This window comes from Ammospiza caudacuta, chromosome 23 (genome assembly GCF_027887145.1).
Source record: "Ammospiza caudacuta isolate bAmmCau1 chromosome 23, bAmmCau1.pri, whole genome shotgun sequence".
NCBI classification, from domain to species: Eukaryota; Metazoa; Chordata; class Aves; order Passeriformes; family Passerellidae; genus Ammospiza; species Ammospiza caudacuta.
Window position 1 is genome coordinate 3107203 of NC_080615.1, and position 25609 is coordinate 3132811.

Sequence of the window (25609 nt, forward strand, 5' to 3'; positions counted from 1 at the left end):
ATAGAATGTTGGTTTCTTTTGGAAAGGTTTCTGTAGGGGTACATGTCTATATCTCTCTGATGGCTCCTCTCCTCTCTGTGGCTGCAGTCCCTAAATCCCCAGGGAAAGGGACAACGCTGAGAACAAGCTCATGTCCCTTCTGAAGTCAGGGGCACTCTGGGCGTGCTGCTCCCAGCACTGTGACAGCTACACATGGACATGGCAAGAGACACAAAGCAGCACCACAACAATGCTCTGTTTTCTTCAACAGGTGGGCGAAGAAAGGCCAGGTGATAAAGGAAGCCTCCGGTGACTTCTACGAAACCATCGTGGACCACACGTTCTTCTTTGAGCCCGTGTCCTGCGAGGTCACCAATGCTCTGGGCAGCACAAACATCAGCAGGACCGTGGATGTCTACTGTGAGTAACCTGATGGCTTCAGCCTGGCTTCCAGGTTCAGCAGAGCTGCTGAGAATCAGCAGGAAGCACACACAACTCAGTCTTACTTGCCCAGGGTGGCAGGACTGGCTGGGCTCTCCTGCAGCTCATTCTTTGTAAACGCTCTGGTGGTCGGACCTGTGATTTCCTTGTGAGCTCGTGGGGTGGTCACTGGGGAGCTGATCCCTCTGGAGCTGCAGCAGGCTTTTCTTTATTTGGGGCCCATCATGATCTACCCTGCTCGCTGTGCCCTGTTTAGTGTGGGGTTCCTGGCTGGCAGAGCCCATCCCTGGCAGTAATTCCAGTTTCCTCTGCACAGTTGGGCCCAGGATGGCCACGGAGCCGCAGTCCCTGCTGGTGGACCTGGGCTCGGACGCCGTGTTCAACTGTGCCTGGACTGGGAACCCCTCCCTGACCATCGTCTGGATGAAGCGAGGCTCGGGCGTGGTAAGAACCTCTGGGGGCAGGGGCACGGCCAGGGCAGGGGGGCTGCAGTCTTGGGGTCTCTGCTGCTCACAGTGACCCCCAGATGTGTTAGAAAGTCTCTTTTCCCAGCCTGGCAGTCAAAGAAGGAGCTCTTCATTCATTCAGAGGGATCCTGGCAGAGGATGGTGCTTTGTGAAGCCATCAGCATCCAGCCATCCCAGTGGGAACTGGGATCACGGTTGCTTCTTCCCCAGCCCCTCTGTTTTCAGAATCAGGTTGAAGTCCCTCAAGATTGCCTTCTTTTCTCCTTTTTTCACAAAAAGGAAGCAAGTCAGAGACCAAAGAGAGGTTGAGGCCAAGTAAACACAGGTGTTTTTATGGCTAACTCTGCAATCAATGCTAACACAGTGGGTTTAAAGGGATCTGACCCTCTGTGCCTCTGCCTCGTGCCAGGTTAGGGCTGAGACCTCCACCTTGCTACAGGGAGACCCAGATCCACATCCAACCCCTGCATCCACTGACTCCAGGAGCTGTGGGAGCAGTGCCAGCTGTGGCTCTCCCTGCTGAGGAGGAGGAGGAGGAGAGATGATGGGCTGTGACGTGCAGAGCCCTGAGGGAGAAGGCCAAGGGCAGCTGGAGGAGTTTGCTCCAAAAACCATTCTCTGTTTGAGATCTGCCATGTGTTTTTTCAAACCCAGCAGTGCCAAGATCCTGCTGACAGCCTCAGCCAGATCCCTCAGCTTTTCCAGGTTTAATAAAGCACAGCAGGGCAGGGGAGCAGAGTGAGCCAGTCCATAGCAGGGGGCTGGCCAGAGCCTGCTGAGATTTCCCTGGGTATCCAGACCCTGTTCCAAGGTGTCTGCCACCTCTGCCACAACTTCTGGGCATAAAATTCCTGAGTCAATCCCAGCAGCCTCCCCTGTGCCTGTGGATGTGGAGATACAAGTGTGGAGTGTGGTTCTCTCTGAGGTTTTTCTGCCTGTGTCACTGCAGCCACCAAAATTTTTCTCTTGCATCTTGAACTTCTTACAAAACAGGAGTTTGTAAAAATTCAAATGAATAGGAAGAGGATTTCTAATTCCACCCCAAAACACCTGTGGTGATTCTTTATTCTTTGGGCAACAGCAGCAAGTGCTATTTCCATGCAATGCCAGACTTTGGGCTCATCCGCTTGGCTTCCCCAAGGATGCTCAGGAGCTGGTGACTCAGGTCATTGTTTTGTCTGTAACTTCTCCTGGCCCACCTGAAAGGTCCCCTCCTCTCTTTCAGGTCCTGAGCAATGAGAACAAGCTGGTGCTGAAGTCAGTGCGCCAGGAAGACGCTGGGAAATACGTGTGCAGAGCCGTGGTGCCGCGCGTGGGCGCGGGGGAGCGGGAGGTGACGCTCACCGTCAACGGTACCTCCTCCTTACTTCTGGCATTCATTCCTGCTCCCCTCTGACATTCCCTCTCTCCTGCTCCCTTCTGACACTCCTTCCTGCTTCCCTCTGACATTCCTTTCTGTTCCCTTCTGACATTCATTCCTGCTCCTCTTCTGCCATTCATTCATTCCTGCTCCCCTTGTGCCATTCCTCCCTGCTTTCCTTCTGCTATTCCTTCCCTCCTGCCATTCATTCCTTCCTTCTTCCCTTCCACCATTCATTCCTTCCTGCTCCCTTCTGCCATTCCCTCTCACTCCCCTTCTGCCATTCCCTCCCTCCTGCTTCCCTTCTGCCATTCCTTCCTTCCTGCTTCCCTTCTGCCATTCCCTCCCTCCTGCTTCCCTTCTGCCATTCCCCCCTGCTCCCCTTCTGCCATTTCTTCCTGCTCCCCTTCCACTATTCCTTCCCTCCTGCTTCTCTTCTGCCATCCCTTCCTGCTTCCCTTCCACCATTCTTTCCCTCCTGCCATTCATTCCTTCCTTCTTCCCTTCCACCATTCTCTCCTGTTTCCCTTCCACCATTCATTCCCTACCCCCATTCCCTTCCTGCCTTGATTCTGTTGCTCTGACAGCTCCTGTTCCCAAATTATCCCCTCAGATACTTCCTTTGGGAGCAAACCCCACCCCCAGTTGAATCAGAGATCCAGGCAATTGGAGTAAAGTAGATTTTGCATTATTTTGCCTGGAAATGCACAAGTTAAAGCAAAACAAAAATCAACATTTGCTCAGCCCCACACAGTTCCCTATTATCAACAGGGATTTATTGAGTAGTTGGGAGCTGGCAGTTTTAAATCTTTAATAGATTAATCTTGCAAAACCCTCGCGAGGTCGGAGAGTGCTGTTGTCTCTATTGTACACCTGGAGAGCTGGGAATTGAGTCTGGATCCAAGAGCAGCAGCCTAATCACACTCTCCATCCCACATGAGGATACCTGTGAGATTCCTGTGAGGATACTTGTGAACACTCTGCCTGCCAGGATTCCTGTGAGAATTCCTGTCAGGATACCTCCATGGCTGCTTGGGGCTCATCCAGCACCGTGTCAGGATGTGCCCTGGACTCACAGCCACATCTCTGGAGTTTAATGATGCCCTGGTCGGGACCTCACAGCAGCTGGTAACAAATTTCAGCATAAATACGGCAGGGAAACAGCCAGGCAGGCTGCAAATGGTGTAAGCAGAGGATGAATTTTGCATTGTCTCTCACTTGCATGACAAACTGGCAGGTTTCACTCCCCACTCACTGTCACAGGAGAAGAACATAAGCAGGAGGCAGCTCAGGTAAGCATTGATTTCAAACACAGGTAATGCACATGATGGATGCCCCAGTTCCCTGGAAACATTCAAGGACAGAGCTCTGAGCAACCTGATCTAGCTGAAGATGTCCCTGTCATGGCAAGGGGTTGGACTGGATGACCTTTAAAGATCACTTCCCACCCAAACTATTCCAGGTTTCTATAATCCTGGAAAAGGAAGCTGAGGGCAACCCAGCAGGGACTGAAAACCAGCCACTAAAAACCAACCATTGAAAACCAGCCACTAAAAACCAACCACTAAAAACTAGCCACTGAAAACCAACCATTGAAAACCAACCACTGAAAACCAGCCACTAAAAACCAACCACTAAAAACCAGCCACTGAAAACCAACCATTGAAAACCAACCATTGAAAACCAACCACTGAAAACCAACCACTAAAAACCAGCCACTGAAAACCAACCATTGAAAACCAACCACTGAAAACCAGCCACTCTCTGACTTGGACTCAGCTCCTCAGCGCCTTCAGTCTCCTTCCCCAGCAGCTGCTGGGTTTTAATTACAATTAAATGAGCTCGTGGAAAACAAAGCAACAAATTAGCACAAAGAACATGCTCCTTCCCTGACACCTACCAGGCACAGGGATGCCCTGAGAGCAGAGCAGAGCTCCCCACAGCTCGAGGCATTCGGAGCTTGCAGCACTGACTGGAAAAGTTTCCCTCCAGCAATTTTTGGCTTTTCCCACCAGCTTATGCCTGGGAAAACTGATGGGGAGCAAATGAATCCATGCATGGGGTTCACTGCTCAGCCTTGATCATCTGCCAGGAACTGACTGCCTGCACACCCCAGCCCATGGGAAGTGCTGCCAGGTGCACCCTGAAGGTGACAATGTTGGGACATGTTACTGCAGGTGTTGGACCAAGGGAGAATCCCACACCTCTGGGTCAGAATAGTCTCCTGGCCCTCCAAGTGAAGAGAACCAAGCCCCTGAGCAGCATCCCCACATCCCACATCCACCAAGAACAAGAGGCAGCCTGTCCTGCAGTGGGAGCAGCGTTCCAGCTCCAGAGCACAGCACAGTGTGTCTAATCCAGCTAATGAATTCTGCTGGAAGCCTGCTCTAATGTAATTCAAGGGGGAAGCTGAATGCCTCATATTTTGAAGTGATTTTAAATCCAGAGGGTGATACAATTGTCTGTTACTAACAGATGCTTCCCTCTGTCACAGAAAAATCAGGCATTGAGGAGTTGTGTTCTGGAGTGGCTGCACTGCCCTGATCAGGACACCTGGACTTTTAGGGGGCTGGTCCATCCCAGCAAGCACAGAGATCCCAACTGAGGGATCACCCAACCCACTATGAGCCTGTGATCCCACCAGCCCATCCATTCCCAAAATTATCCAAAATCATGGCGTGGTGATGGTGGGGTGGGAGAGCATCCTGTGCCCTTCCCACCCAGCTCCCTCAGACAGGGCTGTGGTTGCAGAGCAGCCCAACCCCATGCCAGAGCCAAGGCCACCAGCCTGCAAGGAAGCAGATAGGATTCAGTCTGGTGAGTGGGAAGGAGGATTATGCAAAGCAGCAGCATTTGGCAGGACCAGAGCAGCAGAGGCTCGAGGGAAGGGAGGAACTTGGTGCCATCATAAATCAGCAGCAGCTGGATTTACAGCCAAAGCCTCTCGATGCTCTTGACTGCACCCAGCCTGGTCACAGCTCCCACCCCAGCAGAAGCACCCCAAGGTCACCTTCACAGGCAGATCAGCAGCAATCGCCTCTGTCACTGCACCATCCAGGCTTGGCAGGGGCTGCTGAGCAGGGACCACCACCCCTGCTCACCTTGTTCTGTAAGAGAAGTTTGTTGGAAGGGCTGGACAGCTCCAGGTGACTAACTCAGGATGTCATTTGCCTGGGATTCATCCCAACAAGGAAGTTGGGCATGTGTGACAGCTGGGAGCAGGTCAGGGGCTGATGTGCTACCCCGCTTGGTCAGGAGCACATCAGGGTGTCAGGAAGTGTTCAAGGGCAGGTTGGAACAACCTCCTCTGGTGGGAGGTGTCTCTGCCCATGGCAGGGGATCTGGAATGAGATGGGTTTTAAAGTCTTTCCCAACACAAATCATTCTGTGGTGTTCCTTTGTAATCAATACCAGGCAGAACCAGCCAGCCCAGGACTTCTGCAGGAAGCAAGGAGTTAAACAAAACTCTCCTGCCAAATCATTTTGAGTGCCTGGGAGAAAAGTTCAGATGGACTCAAGCAGACTGGAGAAGCCAAGGCCATCCTATCCTTTCATTCCTGAAGGCTTCCACCTCACACTTCTCTTTTGTGCGAGTCGCCAGGACCGCACAAATAAATTGGCACCAAGGTGCTAAAAATAACCTCCACCAATAGCTCCATCATTTATATCCATAGCAACATTTCTTAGAGCCTTTTCCCTGCCTGTGGGCTGTCTCACACTCAGTGCTGAATGCCAAGCTGGAGATTGGCAGCTTTTATAAGGAGCCAGAGCCTGGTGGAGAATCAAACACCAGCCCTGAATGAGAAGAGGCTGCAACTTCGTGCTATTATTTCTGGGCATGTTCATCTCACAAATAGTCTTTAGTCATCCACTATTATCATGATGATAAGCCTTCGACTCTGAACTCCTGAAGCAATAATAAAAGCCAAAGCCATTGGCATTTGTGCCATTTAAAACCCACTCGCCTTGGGGAAAATGATCCTTTTAATGATTATTAAGCCATTTTTCTCTAGCGTCACCCAGTCTTGGAGCACTTCCAGAATTTATAAGTAACATACAACCATCAAAATGGAAAGGAGATGGTTCTTTTTATTACTGTTTAGGTCTGGCTTGCAGATCCCACCACTGCTCTTGCCTCTGCTGGCTTTGGAATCATCAGGTGGGCAGGAGCATCAATGGCCTCAGCAGGCTCCTCAGGCAAAGCAAGGAGTCACCTCCTCTGAGACCCTTGGGAAAGCTGAGCTTTCAGCAATGGATAAACAAGAACTCACACCTTGGGATCGTGCCTAGAACAACATCTTGAGCATTTAGAGAGAAAAACACAACAAAGTGGCTTTTTTTTTTCTTTGCCTTCTTCGATCAAAAAGGGCAGAAGCTTCCACAGCCGTACTGCTGTGTCCATTACAGCAAAACAAGTCCTGACCTTCACGCCCAGCTCCTGCTATTCCTGATGCTGATGGTGGCTCCCTTCCAGTAGTAATTTCCTGAGCTGCCAGAACCGTGGCCACTGGTCAGTGAATTGTGCTTCAATGAGCTTGTTTTCCATCCATCTCCCCTTGGAGCAGTATAAGGAAGCAGGGACAGGGCTGTGCCTCGGTGGGAAGTGTGTGGAGAATGTGCAAGTTTGGTGCAGGAAGGGGTTACCGGGACAGTTCCAAAAGGCAGCTGTATGTCCAAATGCCTGAGAGTGAAGGATTTAGCATTTTGGTATATTTCTGTGCATGTATGGAATTTATAAATGGGTGATTTGGATGAGAATCAGGCAGGAATACCCAGGCAAATCTTTCTTCCTACTTTACTCCAAATCCCTGAGACCGTTTTTTGAAGGAGCATGTCAAGTGCAGGGCAGGGAGGTGAGGAAAATGGGAAAAAATCCACAAGGCTGCATTACTGATAAACCCAGTGACATACTCCAAACCAGATTTGGCAACCCCAAGTGAACACCCAAAGTTGCAGAGCTGGAGCAGGGGGAGTTCTGACAGCCCCTGCCACTCCTCTCTCCCTGCCCTGCAGGCCGGTTGTTGCTGTTTTCTGCCAGCAGCAAGCCACTCATGGAAATGCAAATCTGCTTTAATTAAGGAGGTTAATAAACAGCAATTAGGATCCCAGCTCTTGTGCTGCTCCCCTGGGGCCATCAGGGCTGTTAGAAGAGTGAGGGACACACCACATGCTCTCCTCTCCCATCCCTTTTCTCCCAAGCACAGGATGCTCACCAAGGCAGGACAAGAACATTTCCCATCCCAAGCTGGTGTTTGGCTCAGGAAGAGCCTTTCCTACCCTCTCTCCTCGGCTCCTTTCATGACCCACATGGCACAGGAGAGCCCAGCTGATGGGTGTCAAGGTTTTCCAGCAGGAACTTCTCCACCACATCTTCCTTAATGACCTGGAGAGCAATTAGTTTAATTCAAACCGGTTGCTTAATGAATCTGGTTGGTTGCTTAATGGATCAGGGAGGGCACAGAAGAGGAACAGCAGGTGAGATGGGATCCTGCTTTGCTCCTGCAGCAAATAGCCCTTCTCAGAGGTCAGGCTCTCCAAGGAGATGGGAGAAGGACCCTTTACACCAGGGATGGGGGTACAGAGATGGGGGACCCTGGTGTTTTGTGAGGGCTTTGCAAAAACCCACTCATTGTTCTCCATCGCAAGAGATGGGGCTGTTTCTCCATCCCTGTCCTTCAGAGATAGAATCCAATATCCATTCTGGGTAACACCCCCCTAACACCCTCCATCCCCAGCAGTCCCATGGGGTCACAGCAGCCTCTCCTGTCTCCACAGGGCCCCCCATCATCTCCAGCACACAGACCCAGCACGCCCTGCACGGCCAGAAGGGGCAGATCAAGTGCTTCATCCGCAGCACTCCGCCGCCAGACCGCATCGTGAGTATCACCCTGGGCACGGGGAGTGCCTGCAGCACCTGGGGCTGCTCCAAGCTCACCCTTCTCTCTCTTGGCAGGCTTGGTCCTGGAAGGAGAACGTTCTGGAATCTGGGACCTCAGGGCGCTACACGGTGGAGACGGTGAGCACAGATGAGGGGGTGATCTCCACACTGACCATCAGCAACATCGTCCGTGCTGATTTCCAAACCATCTACAACTGCACGGCCTGGAACAGCTTCGGCTCTGACACCGAGATCATCCGGCTCAAGGAGCAAGGTGGGCACTGCTGGGGGCTGCTGGGGCTGGGGGCACTGGGAATTAGCACCTGGCTGGGCTCTGAGAGTGGGGACATGCTGTGAGAGGCAGGAGGTGCTCAGAGAGCTCTTGGGATGTCAGAGGAAATTAGGAAGGACAGTGACAAGGCTCCAGCTGTGCTAGCTGCAGGATTGCATCCCTAAGGCACATGATCTAGTAAAGGGGAAGGAGCAGGGACAAGCCCTGTAAAGTCTCTGCTTGGTAAGGTATTGCTGATTTTACCTGTCCTGCTAAAGCTGGAGGTCACGGGCTGATCCTGCACCTCTCACTCTCTGTCCCACAGTACAAGGTGATGTCACTGCGCAGGCTGGAGGATCATTCACAGCCTTGGAGGGACAGTGGCTGCTCCCAGCAGAGCCCACTGCTCCACGGTGATGGGGGTGAGCAGAGGAAGGTGTTTGGACTGGTGGCAACTCTCCATCCTGGCCACCAGCCACAATGCCAGCATGTCGCACAGGGCTGGGCTCACACACCCAGCAATTCCCAGGGGATGGCCAGGGAAATTCCACTCTCGGGACTCTCCACAGCAGGGGAGGGAGATGCCTTGTATGAGGAATGCTTAGCTCCTGGAGGAACTCCAGTTCTCCTCTATTTTATTAAATGCCAGGGCAGGCAGGTGGATTGTTCTCATTAAGCTGTGATTTATAGGCAAGGCTGGCATCCAGATTAAATCAGAGCTAAATGAACCCCTTAAAATTAGCCTTGGGCTTCTTCCAATGCAAACAGAGCCAGTGGTTTTTCCAGGTCGGCTGCCAGTCAGCGGCAGCGCTGGGCGGCGAGCCTGGGTCCCAGCAGAGGGGGACGGGGAGCCGAGCTCACACCCAGCGTCCCTGCAGGGCCACCGGGGGGGACAGCCCTGCCCGGGACAGGGGACACCACAGGGTGACATAGAGGACACTGCAGGGTGGCACAGGGGACAGCCCTGCCCCAGTCAGAGTGGAACAGGGGACAGCCCTGCCCAGGACAGGGGGACACTACAGAGTGGCACAGGGGACAGCCCTGCCTGGGCCAGAAAACACTGCAGGGTGGCACAGGGGACAGCCCTGCCCCAGCCAGGGTGACACTGCAGGGTGACACAGGGGCCAGCCCAGGGGACAGCCCTGCCTGGGCCAGGGGGACACTGCAGGGTGGCACAGGGGACAGCCCTGCCCAGACCAAGGTGGCACAGGGGACAGCCCTGCCCAGGTCAGGGAGACACAGGGGACAGCCCTGCCCAGACCAAGGTGGCACAGGGGACAGCCCTGCCCAGGTCAGGGTGACACAGGGGACAGCCCTGCCCCAGCCAGGGTGACACAGGGGACAGCCCTGCCCGGGCCAGGGGACATCACAGGGTCCCCTTCACAGGGCCAGCCCCCGAGCAGGCAGAGCAGAGCAGAGCAGAGCAGAGTAGAGGGCTGAGCACTCAGGAAGGTGCGGTGGGCGCGTGGGCTGTGCAAGGCTGTGGACACTTGCTTTATTTTCAAACAGGTACGGAAATGAAATCAGGAGCTGGTATTCAAGCAGGTATGGAAATCATGAGCTGACGGTGAATGTGAATTGTCCCCAGGCACCACCACACCTGAGGGCCCAGCGTCCTCCTCCTGGCCCGGCAGCTCTCCCCAGGGCAGGCAGGGCAGGCAGGGCTGCAGGGAGCTGCAGGGCAGTGACTGGGGCAGGACTGGGGAGCTGGAGGGGTCCAGGCCCCCTGTGCCACTGACCCACTCTGGAAACCAGCACTTTTCCTGCCCCAGCTCCCCAGGCACTGGAAGGGGGATGCTCTTACTCAGACGTGTTTAAAATGTTGCAGAAGTCCCACAGAGAGCTGCTTTGGGACAAAAACAAAGAGGGGAAAGTACATGTTTCCAGGGTCATCTGCAGATATCAGTTTGGTTCAGCATAGTGGGAGAGTGATGGCCAGCATCCATTGGCACCAGAGCAGGTCTGGATGGATCTGGGGGCAGATCTGCAGGAGGTGCTGCCCTTGTGGTTCCTCATCCTGTGCTGCCCTTGTGGTTCCTTATCCTGTGCCCCAGAGCAGGATTCCTGGGGGAGCCAGCAATCTGCACCTCCCTCAGCTCACCCAGCCCTACAGGAGAGTTTACCATCCCCACCATTCTGTCACTGCCCCTTTGCAGTTTCCTTTATCCCAGCCCAGGAGAGCCCTGGACATTTTCCCCACCCCATTCCCTGCATGGCTCTTCATCCCCATCACCAGCTGCTTCTCTCTGATCTCTGCCCTGCAGATCCCATTCCCCAGAGCTGAGAGCCAGCCAGCCCTCCCAGGGCTCCTCTCTCTCCAGCCCCTTGCTCCATTTTCCCCTTGGAAGACCAAAAACATCCCATGAGGAGCTGCCACTGTTGGCAGGAGCACTGCCTAGCAGGCAGCCTCAGAAATCCCTGGTTACTTCATGCCATGGCCCAGCTGCTGGGCTGGAGGATGGTGATTTTAGGGTGAGCTTCTTGGAGCAGCTGGACCCAGCTGCAGCAGCTGTCCAGCAGAGGACTGAGTGGATTTGCCTTTTCACCACCTGGGCACTCCCAGAGGTTTGGTGATGGATTGGTTCAATGCCACTTGAGTTATGTCACACTGGCCCAGCTTGAGTGGCATGTGACACATCAAGGGACCAGCAGCCCAAGCAGGAAATCCATGAGCAAGCCACAAAGTGAGAAACATCAGTTCTGTTTGATCAAGTGTGAGCAGAGCCTGAACTCAATCAGCACCACATGTTTATCACCTGCAGTTCCCAAATTAGGGCTCAGGACCCAGGAGCTCCACAGCCATGGCTTAAGGGTACCATGAAGTTGCTTTAGATCTCCCCTGTCCCACCTGGGATAGAGTAAACAAGGATGACACCCTTTGCTGACTACACAGTGGATGCTGGTGGAATGAGAACTGCCCCAAATCCCACCAGTAGGGGTGTGCCCCCCTTGGGAAGGATGGAAGGCACAGGTGGGATCTGTGCTCTCAGGTCCAGGATGAAATTCGTGCCCACCCCCAGCTCCACACTCATGGGCAATGGGAAATGATTCCTGTGTCCCCCAGTCAAGGGACAACCCCTGGGCTTTGCTTCTCAGCTGGGTCACCCTCTGTGTCCCCAGGGTCCAGCAGCATCCATGTCCCCATCTGCACAGACCTCTGAGGAGAACCACCTCTCTGCATACATTTTTCCATAAATTCATCCCATCCATTTCCAAGGCAAGGCCTCCAGGGAGGAAACACCTTCCAAGGAGGTGTCCTGGAAAGTTGTGAGGACTCACCCACCTTATCTGGCCATCCCCGACAGAGTTATCCCTCTTCTGGCTCACCAGATCCTACAGAGTGTTTAGAAAGAGAGGAATGGGGACCTAGAGATACCTGCAGCTTTAGGGGAGAGGGTGTTTGGGATGCAGCTTTATCATCTCAGCCAAGGAAGGCAATTTGTGGTATCCTCAGCTGTGGTGTCCTACAGTGTGAGTGCTGCCCATTGCTGCCCTTCCTTAATCCAACCTAACACTCACTGCAAAGTCAGAGCTGTGCCTGGCGGAACTGAAGAGACAGGGCAGGAAGATAAAAAGGCTTTGGGGGTCCAAATCTGAACCCCTCACCATAAATGCGATTTCCCATTCCACCTTCCCCACACCTCACAAGCTGCTGTCAGGGCCTGTGTAGATAAATCAGCTTTGCTGGCTGAGCCACAGCCCAAAATCCCCCCCAGGAATTTGGTGACTGAGTTCTTGTAGGCAGAAGGATGTGAGGGTGTTCTGCCTCCCCCAGACCCTGCCAACACATCCCACCCCACAGTGCTCAGCCCCAGCATGGGCCATCCCTCCTGTCCCAGGCTTTGTAGCACCCTCAGGAATTTTGGAAGGATGACAGTTGATAAGCCACAGAAGGCAGGAAATTGGGATATAAAATAGGGAGGGGCTGTGAATGATGACTTGGGTTAAGTCATCCATCAGCCTGCTCAGATGTCATTTCTCTTTCTTTATAATATTAACACAGTCTTCTTTTGCACTTCATCCTTTAGAGAAGCTCATTTATTAACCTCAGGGTATTAACAAAGCAGTCACTAATCTGCTCCTCTGGCTCCCCCCTCTCCTCCCAGGGTAAACTGAGGCACAGAACGAGCAGGGCTGTACAAACTGCAGTGTCCCATGGGCAGCCCGTGCCAACATCATCATGCAGGGATGGGGGAGCAGGGAAGGAGGCCCCAAAACCCTCTCTGGGCTCATCACTGAGCCTCTTGCCAATAGCCAGGGTGGGCCCCTGAGGGAAAAGGCCCCTCTGTGACCTTCAGTCCGCTTCACTCTCGCTCTCCTTGCTCTTGCAGAGTCGGTGCCCATGGCGGTGATCATCGGGGTGGCCGTGGGGGCCGGTGTGGCCTTCCTGGTGCTGATGGCCACCATCGTCGCCTTCTGCTGCGCCCGCTCCCAGAGGAGTAAGTGTCACATGTTGAAATATCACCAATATCGTGTATGGGATGTGCCTGAGCTTGTCTGGCCCTGCTGCTGAACCAAACAGCAGCACTGTGGTGTTTCACCCCACAGACACTTTTGCCTGCCTGGGTGTGTGGTGTTTCACCCCACAGACACTTTTGGCTGCCTGGGTGTGTGGTGTTTCACCCCACAGACACTTTTGGCTGTGGGTGTGTGGTGTTTCACCCCACAGACACTTTGGGCCGGCTGGGTGTGTGGTGTTTCACCCCACAGACACTTTTGGCTGCCTGGGTGTGTGGTGTTTCACCCCACAGACACTTTGGGCTGGCTGGGTGCTGCAGTTGGGCCCGTGGGGACAAGTCCAGGCCTGCAGGAGCTCTGGTGGTGCTGGGATGGAGCTTCCCCCCATAACAGGGGCTGCTCCTCAGGTTTCCCTCTGTGGAGAAGCTTTTAAGGCGATGGTGAAGGAAAGGAGTCGGTTCTGATGGAGGGTTTGGATGCAGAGCTTTATTCTGGCCCACAGGCCTCTGAATGCAGCAGCAGCTCCAACAGAACTCCCTGAGCCCGTGGTTGCTGTTCCTTTGAACCCCGGGAGAGGGGCAGGGAAGGGGCAGGGAGCCACCAAGCAGGGACAGGAGGGGAGGGACAAAGGGACAAAGGACACCTGGATGGCCCAATGCCCCCAGGGGTAGAGGGCATCCTTTGGATCTGCCAATTCCCTTCTGGAATGCCAGGACTGACAGACAGTGCTGGGAGGGGTCAGGGAGGGGAAAGGAGAGGGGACTGACACACCTGGGAGGGAATCTGCAGGGGAAGGACCCGAGGTTCTGAGGTGAACCCTGAAATAACAATGGAACAGTCACCCCCACCTCGCTGTCCCCTTTGGAAGGGCTGGGGGGACAACTCTGGGCAGAGGGTGAATCGAGTGGAGCAGGGAGAAATCAGAGCCTGAATTAACCAACACAATTTACTGAATTCACTTCTCTGCACAAGCTGCTTCTCCTGTTGGTCTACCAAGTGTCTGCTGCAAACAGCAGCCCTGTGGGAAAAGGGAAGGGTTTATGGAAGACATGGCAGGGTAACTGCTGATCCCTGTTAGCAGCTAAGGAGGTGTGCAGGGGACCTCTTAATCTCTCCCTTGGAGGAATCCTGAGGTACAAGAGGGAGAAGCATCCTCACTGTGCCACATCGGTGCTTAAAAACCCTCCACAGTTCTGCTTCTGTTTTAATTCCAGTTTTCCTGACATGCATATTCCTGGCAGGAATGCCAGCCAGCAGAGGGGTTTTTCATGGCACTTGTGCATTCTGGAGTCTGGCTGCAGTGGGAATACAAGTTAAAGTGACATTAGAAACAGGTACAGGCGGAGGAGAGGGAAGCAGTGCAGCATTGTCTGGCCTCATTACAAAGACACCGGGAAATTAAAGGAGGATTGTTGGCTCTGTGGAAAGGCACCAAAGCAGGAGGGAGAAGAGTGTGGTTGTCTGGAGCATTCCAAGCCTCTGGGGAGAGGAGAGGAGGAAGATCCTTGGCGCTGCTCCCGGCGCGCCAGACACATGGTGCAGATTCCAGGATGCCAAACTCCTCACGTGGTTGCCAGAAAACCCAATTGTTGTTCTTTTATTTTTCCCCCTTTGATGGTTTTTTTTAATTGATGGTTTATTTTTCCCCCTTTGTAAGCCATCAAAGACATCAGGCTGCTCCTGGATTCAGTAAGGACACACGACCCCCCACTGCAGAAATGTGTTTAATTTTCAGTGTGATAATGATGCCTCTCCCTGCTTTATCCCATTTTTTTGAACTCCCACAGCCTCCATTAGCAAGAATTAATGAATTAAATAGGGGAAGTCATTTATCTTGCTTTTTGAGGAAGGATTGCTGATGGACAGCACCCAAGACCAGGCCAGTTTGATGTCATTTGGCAGCAAGAGACAATGCAAGCACCTGAAGGAAGCAGGGCCAAGCTGTGTTCCCATGTCCATGGGCAGTTTTTTCCCCATGCCACATCCTTCAGAGAAACTGAGAGCGTGTGGTTCATTATTTCTCTCTTGTTTGATGGAACCAGATGGTGCAGGGCTCTTTACAGGACACACAATTTCACAGGAATGCCATGACAACAGATCCCAGACATGGTGGAAATGCCAGGATTTAGATCCTCACAAGCTGGAGGCATGCAAAGATGGGCTGCTCTTCAAGGGGAAAGCCAAGAGGGGACAAGGCTATCCCAGCCAAGTGCCTTGTGCTATTAAACCCATTGGTAAATCAGGAAAAAGAGGCATTTTCCTCACCAGGGCTGGGAATATAGGTTCTGGAAAGAAGGCACTGGGGACATGGGGGCAGGGTTTGAATTCCCTTTTCTCTGCTGTGTTTCTGGTGCTATCCTGTTTAGAAAAAGTTTTTGGTCTCCAATACATCAGAGGCTGCTGTGTCTGGGAGTGTTCCCTGCTCTGCTGCTCCCCTGGCAGTGTGATTCCCTGGGGAGAGCTCAGCAGCCTCCCCAGGCCAGGGCAGGGGTCCCTGTGCTCCCTACAATGCTTCCTTGCCTCTTTCATTTGGGATCAGAATCAGTAAGAGATCATGTAGCTCTGATATTTTCTGAAAAATTCCTTTGCTAGGATTTTTCCTCCTGAGAAGCTGAGAGGCCTCAAGAACAAAATATAAACAATGGTTATCTGCTGCTGTGGAATGAAACAGGTGCATCTGTGATTGGTCTCATGTGGTTGTTTCTAATTAATGGCCAATCACAGTCAAGCTGTCCAGACTGTCTTGGTCAGTCACAGGATTTTGTTATCACTCCATTCTTCTTCTTGCTTGCTAGCCTTCTGATGAAATCCTTTCTCCTATTCTTTTAGTATAGTTTTAATATAATATGTATCATAGAATAATAAATCAAGCCTTCTGAACATGGAGTCAAGATCCTCATCTCTTCTCTCTTCCTGGGACCCCTGTGAACACCACCACAAGATCACCCAAGAGATCAGTGAAGATCCCTGCCCTGATCTCCCTTCTCTCCCCAAAACCTCATGGGAAGGGAAGAGCCAGCCCCAGCTGGGGATAGCAGCAAATCCAGAGTGCAGGTGGGATTCCCCACCCTGAGATCCATGCATGGGGTGCTGGTGGCACTGAGCCCACTCTGTTCCCCTTCACCTGGCTCCAAAAGCCACTGGAAGCTGCCAAAACAGTCCCTCCTTGGGTTTGAGGGAACTGGGAGCACCAGCAGCTGCACCAGAGCCCAGTGACACTCAGGGTGCAGAGTCCTGCAGGGAAGGACTTGGATGTGAAATCTAAGTTCACTCTTAATTCTTCTCCAAGGAATACCCACAAACCCTAATGAAGCGAATTAAGGGCTATTTAAAGGGGGTACAGCTCCTTTAAAAAAGAATACAATCTCTACGAGCTGATAAATACTGATTTCCCAATTACATTGTGGACCCTCAAGCAGCCATCAACAAAGAGTGAGTTAAAGCTCTGCACTACAAAAATATAAGAACTTTATGACTCCCTCCCCATTAACAGGCTAACCTATTTTTAAATACGAGAATTAATGCTAGAATGAGTAACCAGGGTCCTCCCTCTACAACACAAGCTTACATACATACATTATTAACAAGTCACCAATATATGACAAATCAAACAAGCCGAGTAATAAATATCTTGTTAATCCATCTTGGTGGATGGGCTTTCACCCCAGTTTTGAGGTGCTGATGCCAGCTGAATGCTGTGGCCACTGTCTCTGGTGGCAGGAGGGTGGGAACACCAGGCTGAAAGGTGAGGAAAGGAATTTCATCCCTGTTAGTGGTGTGTATGTGCAGAGTTATTACACAGATCAGCTCAGGAATGATGGGATTGACAGAGCACTTGGATAGCAGGAGAAGGAATCATTTCCTGCAGGATGACTGCAGATTCCTCTCCCAAGACAAATACTGGAGCGTTGTGCCATCATTTATAACAACAACCTGGTGCAGGCTGAAGGCACTGTTGTGTCAGGAGGATTCAGTGACCCAGAGTAACTCTGGAGAGGAATCTCCTGCCCCAGGCACTGACCACAACTAACAGCAATTCCTGACCATGTTTTGGGAAAATGCAGCAAAAAAAAATGGACCAGGTGCAGACACACCAAGCCTGGAGGCTCTGGAAAATAAAAAAATTTACTGCGCATCTGTTGTTGTATCTTCAGTGACTTAACGGCCCAGAGTTATTTGAGGGGGAGCACTCCTGGGAGAGGAGCTGCAAGACACTGATTAGCATCTCCTTGTGATTAAAGACAGAGGCTGCAGCACCAGGAATGTGGTCCCAGCAGGACAACATTAAAAAAAGAAGCTGTAGTAAGTTCCCACTGAAAGACTTTGCCTTGTGCCCTGAGACTTGGCGAGGTCTGGGGGCTGTGGGGGGCAGGGGATGCTGAGAGAGATGAATTCAAGACAGAGCTTCGAGCTGGTGTCGGTTGCATCATTCAGTTTGGTTTAGAGATAAATCTCCCGGGGCTCCAGCCTTTTCTGGACTGCTCCCCACAATCCTGGCTTGGCAGGGCGCTGCTGGATCCGTCAGCTGGAGGTAGATCTGACAAACCGGTGGTTGAAGGCAGTTTTTGGGTCTGGGAGGGCTGGCACAGCCATCCTGTGAGGTGAGAGCCAGGTCTGTGGCTGGGGGACAGCTTCAAAGCTGTTGAGGTCTCGCTGCTCAGATTTGCCTCCATCTCTGCTTTTCATCTCGGCCTTGCGCCGCCGCTCTGCTCCCGCTGCTCCGCGCTTTCCTCCTGCTGGAACGACTTGTTCAAAGCACGCCTGACACCTTCAGGGAAGGCAGGGAGTCTCTCCAGCAATGTTTCTCTCTCCTCTCATTGTCATTTCCAGGCTGCCTGCAGATGATAAAACTGTCCCTGGCTATGTCTGTGCTCATTGCTTGGCCTTTTCCATGTGCTGTCTGCACCCCAGACTGGGGGAGGCTTTTCTCAGGGGTTCCCAGGGCCTGGGCAGAGCTGGCCCATCCCTCAGGAGCAGGATTTCCCACAGATCAGCAGGCTGGACAATGATTTCACTGCCTGTGGGAGCAGTTCTGCTACAGCCCAGCCCCTGGCAACAGCACTGCGTGAAAAACGCCAGTCACTTGTTTTTAAAATTTTAAAAGTTTAAAAGTAATAAAATGGTTATCAAAATAGTAATACAATTAGAGTAATAATAATTTGGACAATTTGAATTAGGACAATATGAGACAATAGAGAGCAAGAGTTACAGATGTCCGGGTACCTTTTTCTGTGCAGCACAAGCCGGAAAAAGGACCCACGTTAACAAAGGATTAACCCTTAAAAGCAACAGCCTGTTGCATATTCATGCACCTCATACATTATGCATAAATTCCATTCAAATACAGGATTCTGTCTGGTCATCATCCACATCTTCCTCTGAATCCTAACAGTGCCTTGGAGGCGGGAAGAAATTTGTTTCTTCTGATAAGAGGGCAATAAATTCTCTTTCTCTGAAAGATTCAGGTGTCCTGTGGCTGCTATCTCGCTGTGAGCCCTTTCTTTAAAAAAGTATCCTACACAGCATAGTTTCTATTTTAACATTTTTTATAACCTAAAACTATATTTAACACAGTACTTAAGAGAATTAATACAGCATTACCTTCTAACACAACACATATAATATTCATTTTAATATTTGCAAAAAGCCAATCATAAAATACATGCATTTTTCAAAATCGTGAGCTCCAGAAGGAATTTCTATAGGAGTCTGAGCTGTCCATACCTTCTGGCAACACAAATATTGCTCCTCCAGCTCTCCAGTGGGTTTGCTGAGCCGGGTTTATTTTCTCAGGTGCTGCCAGGAGTCCTCAGTGATGTCCTGTGACATTGGTTACAGGGGTCTTTGGATGATGGAAGAGATGAGAATTTGACTCCATATTTCAGAGGCTTGATTTATTATTTTATTATATATATCACATTAAAACTACACTAAAAGAATAGAAGGAAAATTTCTCATCAGAAGGCTAGCTAAGAATAGAATAGAATGAATCAACAAAGGTCTGTGGCTCAGACCAAGAGAAAGCCAACTCTGCCGTGATTGGCCATTAATTCCAAACATCCACCCGAGACCAATCCCAGATGCACCTGTTGCATTCCACAGCAGCAGATAACCATTGTTTACATTGTGTTTCTGAGGCCTCTCAGATTCTCAGAAGGAAAAAATCTTAAGGAAAGGATTTTTAATGAAAAGATGTCTGCGACAATGTCCCTGCAGAAGGTCGGACTGAGCCCCTTGTCCCTCTCCCTCTTTCTGCAGATCTCAAGGGTGTGGTGTCTGCCAAGAACGACATCCGCGTGGAGATCGTGCACAAGGAGCCGGCCTCGGGCAGGGAGGCGGAGGAGCACCCGACCATCAAGCAGCTGATGGTAAGGAATTCCTTCCCTCCCCCGGTGATTGCTCCGGGCGAGGTTTGGTGGTAACAAACCCAGACACGTGTCGTTCAGCCCCCTAATAACCACTCGAGGCAAAGATGCTCTTCCAAAAATGCTGTTCTCGAGATCCACCTTCTCTTGCCATAAAAACATCTCGAGTGAAGGGGTTTTTTTGCCAGGCTAATTGCAAAGCAAATTTGCCACCTCACAGCTGGAAAGCTGCAGAGGGCAGGGCAAGCACGGGGTGATAACGAGCTTATCACCCAGCGAGGCTGCGCCCAGGGTTGGGTGTGAGGCCATCCTGTCCCTGGGTCTGTAACCCCGGGGAGCTGTCACCCTCCCGAGGCCACCGGGGAGCTGTCACCTTCCCAAGATCACTGCCTTCACCCGAGGGGACCGACGGACACAGCAGGGCAAGAGGAGGATGGCTGAGATGTGGGAAATGCATCTTGTGCATCCTCACCACTCTCCGTGCTCTGGTCACTGCTCTCTGTGGCTCAGCCCCAGTGTGCCTTGGCTTTCACTTGCTGGTGACAAATACAAGCTGAAAAATGGCAAAGAATCCTGAATTAAAAAAAGATATAAAAGAGCAGATGGGAAAGGGGGAAGGGATTGAAGAAGCCAGTGGCTGCTTTCTAGGCTGCTGGGTGGGTTTTTTTCCTCCTCTAAATCTCAATTTTTTGGGCAGCACTTATATGGCCTGCCTGCAAAAGCTGTTCCGTGAATGCCTGGTGGGAAGGCAAGGCTGATCATCGTAGAGTGGGTGGAATTGCTTGCTGAAATTGTCAGGATTGCCAGAGTGTTTAGACAGCCAGGGAGCCTCCAAACAATGAGGCAGGAGGAGGAGGAGATCTGGCAACTTATCCCTGCACCACTGCAGTTCCTGTGCAAGACCCTTCGTTCCCAGTAGGGCTTTGCCCTGAGAAATCTGCAAGTCCATGGTGGGATTTGCAAGGCTGGAAGGACAGAGGAGGCTGGGGTTGGGTTTGGGATGAAGGGAAATGACAAGTTTTCTCTCCATGGGACCCTGTACATCATCTGTGTGATCAGCAGTGCCAAGCCCAGGTCTGGCTCCCTCAGGGGCATCTGGGATCATCCCAAATCCCACTCCAGACCATAACTGGAAGCACACACAAAGCCTCAGCAGAAGGGAACATTTACACTCTGAGTGAACAAGAAAGAGGATGGTGGTGGGAGCGCAAGCACAGGATCTTGGAAGCCATCCTGGGGGTTTTCTTAGGTTATTTGCAGGAGCCAGGGGGTGATTTGACATCAGCTTGTGCCTTGGTGAAGCTGGGAGCAGAGCTGTGCTGGGCACATTGCAATGAGGATTCAGGCAGAGTGGAAATGGTGCAGAAAAAATGACAATATTTGTTTGAGAGCTGGGAAAAAATGCCTTAGAGGGAGAGGTTGTGGAGCTCTTCTGGTTAATCAGCCAGACTGGTGAGAGGTGGTTTGGTCACGGCACAAAGGAACTGTGTAAGTGTGAGCAGGGTTCACACCTAAAGCTGAGCACTTTCAGATGTGACACAACAGAGACTCACAGCCTGGCTGGACTGGAGGAAGGCAATTCTTCCCCTTTCCTGGCCAAATCCAGGCATTTTTCCTGAAAATACAGCAGTTGGAAATTGCATAATTGGATCAGCAGTGTTGGGGAGCTGGAAGAGATGGTCCATGATCTCTGACCCTGGTGCTGGCAGGGTTTGGGACGGCTGGGACATCCTACCTGCAGGGAGAAGGCATCAAACCCCCTCCCCTGCCTGGATCAGAGCCTCCCCACCCTCATCTGCCCTCAGCAAGCACGTTCCCAGGAAATACTCCCCAATTCCTTCTCTCCACAGAGTCTGCAGAGACCCCCTCCCTCTGTCCTTCATCCCCATCCTTGCTGTGTCCAACAGCTGCTGTGGGCATCCTCCTCCAGCCATCAGACACCCAGCCTTGGATGCCAAACAGTTCCTGATAAAACATCCCAACTTTGTCAATGAAATGGAGGATCAGTTAAGGAAGGAAGGAAGTTAAAACCTTCCTCTTGCTGATAGGGAGAGATGAGACCTCTTCAGCAGGAGGAGGAGGGCAGTGCCCAGCAACTCCCTCCCCTCACCCCGGGATTTTCCAGCTCTCCTTCCTCCCGTTATTACAGCATTATTCCCTCTGCTTCCCCATTTTCCTTCTGCGAGCGTCCTGTGGGATCTCCATCCCTTGAGGTGATCTCACCCTCACGGTGTTCATCACAGCTGTGTGTCAGTGCCACACCGGGGCTCGGGATCATTAACGGGGATGTTAACGAGGAGCAGCCACGCTGGCAAACAGCTCCTCGCTGCTCTCCATCCCAACCCCATCCCAGCCCCTGACTCCAGCACAGCCTGAGCTGCTCCTGCTGCATTTCAGGCTCCTCAGCGCCGCGTTTGTGCCTTTGTGCTCGGTCCCCGTGTCCCGCGGGGTGCCAGCGGGACTCTCCGGCCCCACAAACGCTGTTTTGTCGTTCTCCAGCCATCTGTGACCTCGGCAGCTCACCGTGCTTTTCACAAGGAATTATTCATGCATCTATAAACTCATTAACACCTTAGGATCCGCGTCACGCTGGCTGATTTGCATATGTTCACATTGCCTCGGCGGCGTTCCACCCCCTGCTCCGAGAGCTGTTCTGCCAGGCGGTGCCGCGGGCAGGGAAAAGGCTGCCAGCTCCAGTGGCTGCAGGCAAAGGATCCTGGTAAAGGGTTTGATCCTGGGAAAAATAAACCGCAACAAAACCATTCTCCCTCCTGCGGGACGCATTGCACGGGCATGGCAGCTGTGAGGAGGAAGATGATGAGTATGGTCAGCCCTGGGGTGGCACAGCCTTCTCCTCCCTTAGCACGGATGGGTTTGTTCCCGGCTGATCGGAGCCCGTGCCTCCCCACCTGTGGAACGGGGCCGATAATCCCAAAGGAGCCATCCCCACTGCCATGAGCAGTGAGAGACGATCCCAAAGTGACAGAAGTGACAGGCAGGGGCATCACAGAGATCTCCTTCCCTGGATCATTCCTCCCTTCTGGATCATTCATGCCCCACTGTGGCCAGGCAGATCCAGGCATCACCTGTGGTTCATATTTGGAGTGGAACAGTCAAAACAATCAATCCACTGACAGGTTTATCTTTTCTTGTCTCCTTCAACCCATCCTTGTGCTCCAAGGGTTGTTCCCAGTTTGTTCATAGCCTTCACAGGTGATCAGCACCAGACACCTTTTCCAGACAGGTGGAAGAGGAAAAAGCAAAGGAACAGAATTTCCATTCTGGGTGATTTTCCTTCCTATCTTCAGCCCAATGGGCAGAGCATCCCTTTTTCTCTGCCCCTTTCTCTGCCTTCCCCCGTGCCCGTGGGGTTCCATGTGCCCATCCTGGGAAGCACGGGCAGCCCTGAGCTGTCAGAGCGGATCTGAACTGCAGAGAGCAGCATCTCCACAACACCCAGCCTCGCCCAGGAGGCTTGGGGAGCATCCCTCCCTCCCAGCCAGCCCCTCCCAGTGACACCAGCCCATCCCAAAGCAGCATTCTGGGGGAGGTGGGACAAGACGGGCAGCCTCTCCTGTGGTGGGCACCGACATCACTGGGCGGCCGAGGCCAGAGCCGGTATTTGAAGGTGATAAAGCTTCATCAAGCTGGGAATTCCCAGAGGGGTTCTTTATTCATGGGCTTGTTCCCTCCCTGGGAGCAGAGGAAGTCGCTGTTTGAGAATCGCCATCAACATCCCTCACTCACCCTGGTAACATCTCGCCTGCACAAGGGCTGCCGGGTGGCATCCAATTACCCAACCAGGCGGAAATATTGTAATTAAACCTGGAGCGAGGCGGGGGGAGGCTCCTCCAGCCCGCCGGGTCTGGAGGATACTCAGGAAAACCTGAAGCAGCATTTTAAAAAACATATTGTGTCCACTAATGAAAGCCAATAATTTAATATCCTGTGGGATTCTCCATCTCGGAGGCTCCGTTTGGTGGCGTGAAACGCGGGAGAGCTCCACGCTTGCAGAGCAGAGCGGAGGGCTTGGCACTGCCCGCTGCTCCCAGCGCTGGGAGAGCCTGGAAGGAGCTTTGCTGGGCAGGGAGGCGCTCCCTGGTGTTATAAATGATCCAATCGAGAGCCAAACTTATAAGAAAAATTAGCAATGATTTATTAAATTGTCAGCAAAACAGAATTTCGATCGGCAAAAACCACCACAGCCAAGGGCAGCGTCGAGCCCGGGATCGGCGCTGGGTGAACACAGATCTGACCCTCGAATGTCAGAGTCTCCCCTGGTCACCAATGCTGCCTCGCTCAGCGAGCTCTTATACAGTTTATTCTGCCTGAGGCAGTGATGACCGAATGTTCTTTGTGTCCCTTCACATGCAGAACCGGGGCTATTCATGGGCAGAGTTAGACAAAAGTCCAATCCAGGTGTCTGGATGTTGTCAGAGAACTTCGGGGAAGTCAGTATTGACATGTAACACGGTGGCACTGCCAGTCATCATGGTAGATACAATCTTCGAGGTGAGAATCACTCTTGAGTGGTCCTGGTATCCCGGAGAAGTCGGTGATCATCACCCAGGAAGGTTCCGTTCTTACCTTAAAAAACCTGATATTATCTTAACATCATCCGGGAACTGGATGAATAAGAATAAGACACTGCTCCCGGCTGGGGTGGTCAAAAGACATAATTTGGATCTTACAATATTTTATACATTAATAGCATGAATTCTCTCTATCATATACTACACTGGGCAGGGGGAGCCAGCACTGCCAGTTGAAGCTATCTTTCACAGTCTATGGGGACCCAAGGTCACGAAGGAACAGTGTCCCTGTCACTCACTGATTACAGGAATCCTTTGAAGAATCCAAAATCCCCAGCCATGAGCTGGAGTGGGGAGCATCTTGAACAAAAGTTAGCACTGTGGGTTTTAGGAGACTTCTTGGGTCAAATGGCATGCCCATCTGAAGGTCAGGAGATCTCCTCTGAAAATTAATCCCACAGGCTGCAAACACAAAATGTTACCACTCACTGCCAGCCTGGAGCTCTGTTGCTGTGAGCACTGATCCAGGGAAACTGCACTCACAATTATTTCATCTGTTCATGCAAGGGCTCAGTTTTTCCCCCAAGTGCAGTTATTGTCAGCTGCATTTTGCCTTGCTGGCTGTGTATTTGCAAGAACATGCCACATACTGTCAGCCTGTCCTGCTCTGAGCCCCTCTTTATGCTTCCCTCCATGAACTCTGCCAACAGGAGATCTTCAGGCTTGAAAATTATGGTTTGAAATCTTCCCTGAATCTGTTTATCTCTGTACTTTGGGGTACAGACAGGGTGCTTCAGGACCTGGAGGGAGTCCCTGCCTTCTGCAGCGGGGGAAACTGAGGCAGCGACAGTCAGGGGTGCAGTTTGTCACATCCCTGCTGACCCAGGAGCACCAGGGGGTTCGGACACAGGCAGGGCTTTGTGGTGCCCGCTGTTCTTGGCAGGGAGGGCTGCTGGTGCCTGGCAGTGCCAGGCAGGGTGAGGTCCTGGCAGGGGGAATGGTGGCACTCACAGCTGGGTGTACGGCCAGGCCCGGAGCATATTGGTGCTGTCACCTGGCTGGAGAGAGGATGGATCTGGAAAAACATCTAGGAAAGACGGGGGCATCCCATGCCAGGGCTCTCAGACATCTCTATTTCTCCCTCCCTCTTCATAATTCCTGTTAATATTGGTGATAGAGTGAACCTGAGCATATTGGTGCTGTCACCTGGCTGGAGAGAGGATGGATCTGGAAAAACGTTCAGGAATGACAATGAGGCATCCCATGCCAGGGCTCTTAGACATCTCTTTTTCCATCTATTTCCCTCTCCCCCTTAATAATCCACATTAATATTGGTGATGGAGTGAACTTGAGTTAAGGTCGGTCCCTTCCCGGTGTTGACTCAATGATGACAAAGAGGAAATCACACTAACGAGGATCCCACCGCCCACTAATTAACGGTGTAAAGCTTTAATAAAGTTGTTAATGACCGGCTGTAATGGGGGAGTTGGAGGTTCGGTGATGTGGTGGCGCTTTGTGGACCTCATGTGGAGACTCCCTGCAGTCCCCAAATCCACGAGGTGCAGCCAAATTCAGAGGGGACAGGGGACAGGCGGGGTCCCCATGGAGCATCCCAGTACCTGGATCATTCCCATCATCACTTCAATAAAATAAATGGCTTAAAATGCCTTCAAACACCCCATCAAACCCGACATCATTAATTCCAGGGAGGTTTGGTCACAGTGGGATTGTTGCTTTGGTTCCCACCTCCCTTCTGCCCTCTCCATCTCTGGATCTGGCCTGTGTCATCCACGCCAACACAAAAAAAAAAAAATCCAAGGAGAAATGTTTTGTTTTTTTTTTTTCCTTTTCATTCCAA

At 52.0% G+C, this 25609-nt stretch overlaps 1 protein-coding gene across 3 annotated transcripts in view; it reads left to right on the top strand.

Moving 5' to 3' along the window:
* KIRREL3 (kirre like nephrin family adhesion molecule 3) overlaps nt 1–25609 on the top strand; it is a 412450-nt gene that overhangs the window by 384445 nt on the left and 2396 nt on the right. For 2 of the 3 annotated variants that reach the window (XM_058819093.1, XM_058819091.1), the window contains 8 exons: nt 251–399; nt 737–864; nt 2113–2239; nt 8023–8123; nt 8201–8399; nt 9906–9941; nt 12728–12835; nt 19113–19222. In XM_058819093.1, coding sequence (XP_058675076.1) covers nt 251–399; nt 737–864; nt 2113–2239; nt 8023–8123; nt 8201–8399; nt 9906–9941; nt 12728–12835; nt 19113–19222 — 958 coding nt within the window. The remainder of the gene's footprint in view (nt 1–250; nt 400–736; nt 865–2112; nt 2240–8022; nt 8124–8200; nt 8400–9905; nt 9942–12727; nt 12836–19112; nt 19223–25609) is intronic. The other variant, XM_058819092.1, reaches the window with a different exon arrangement.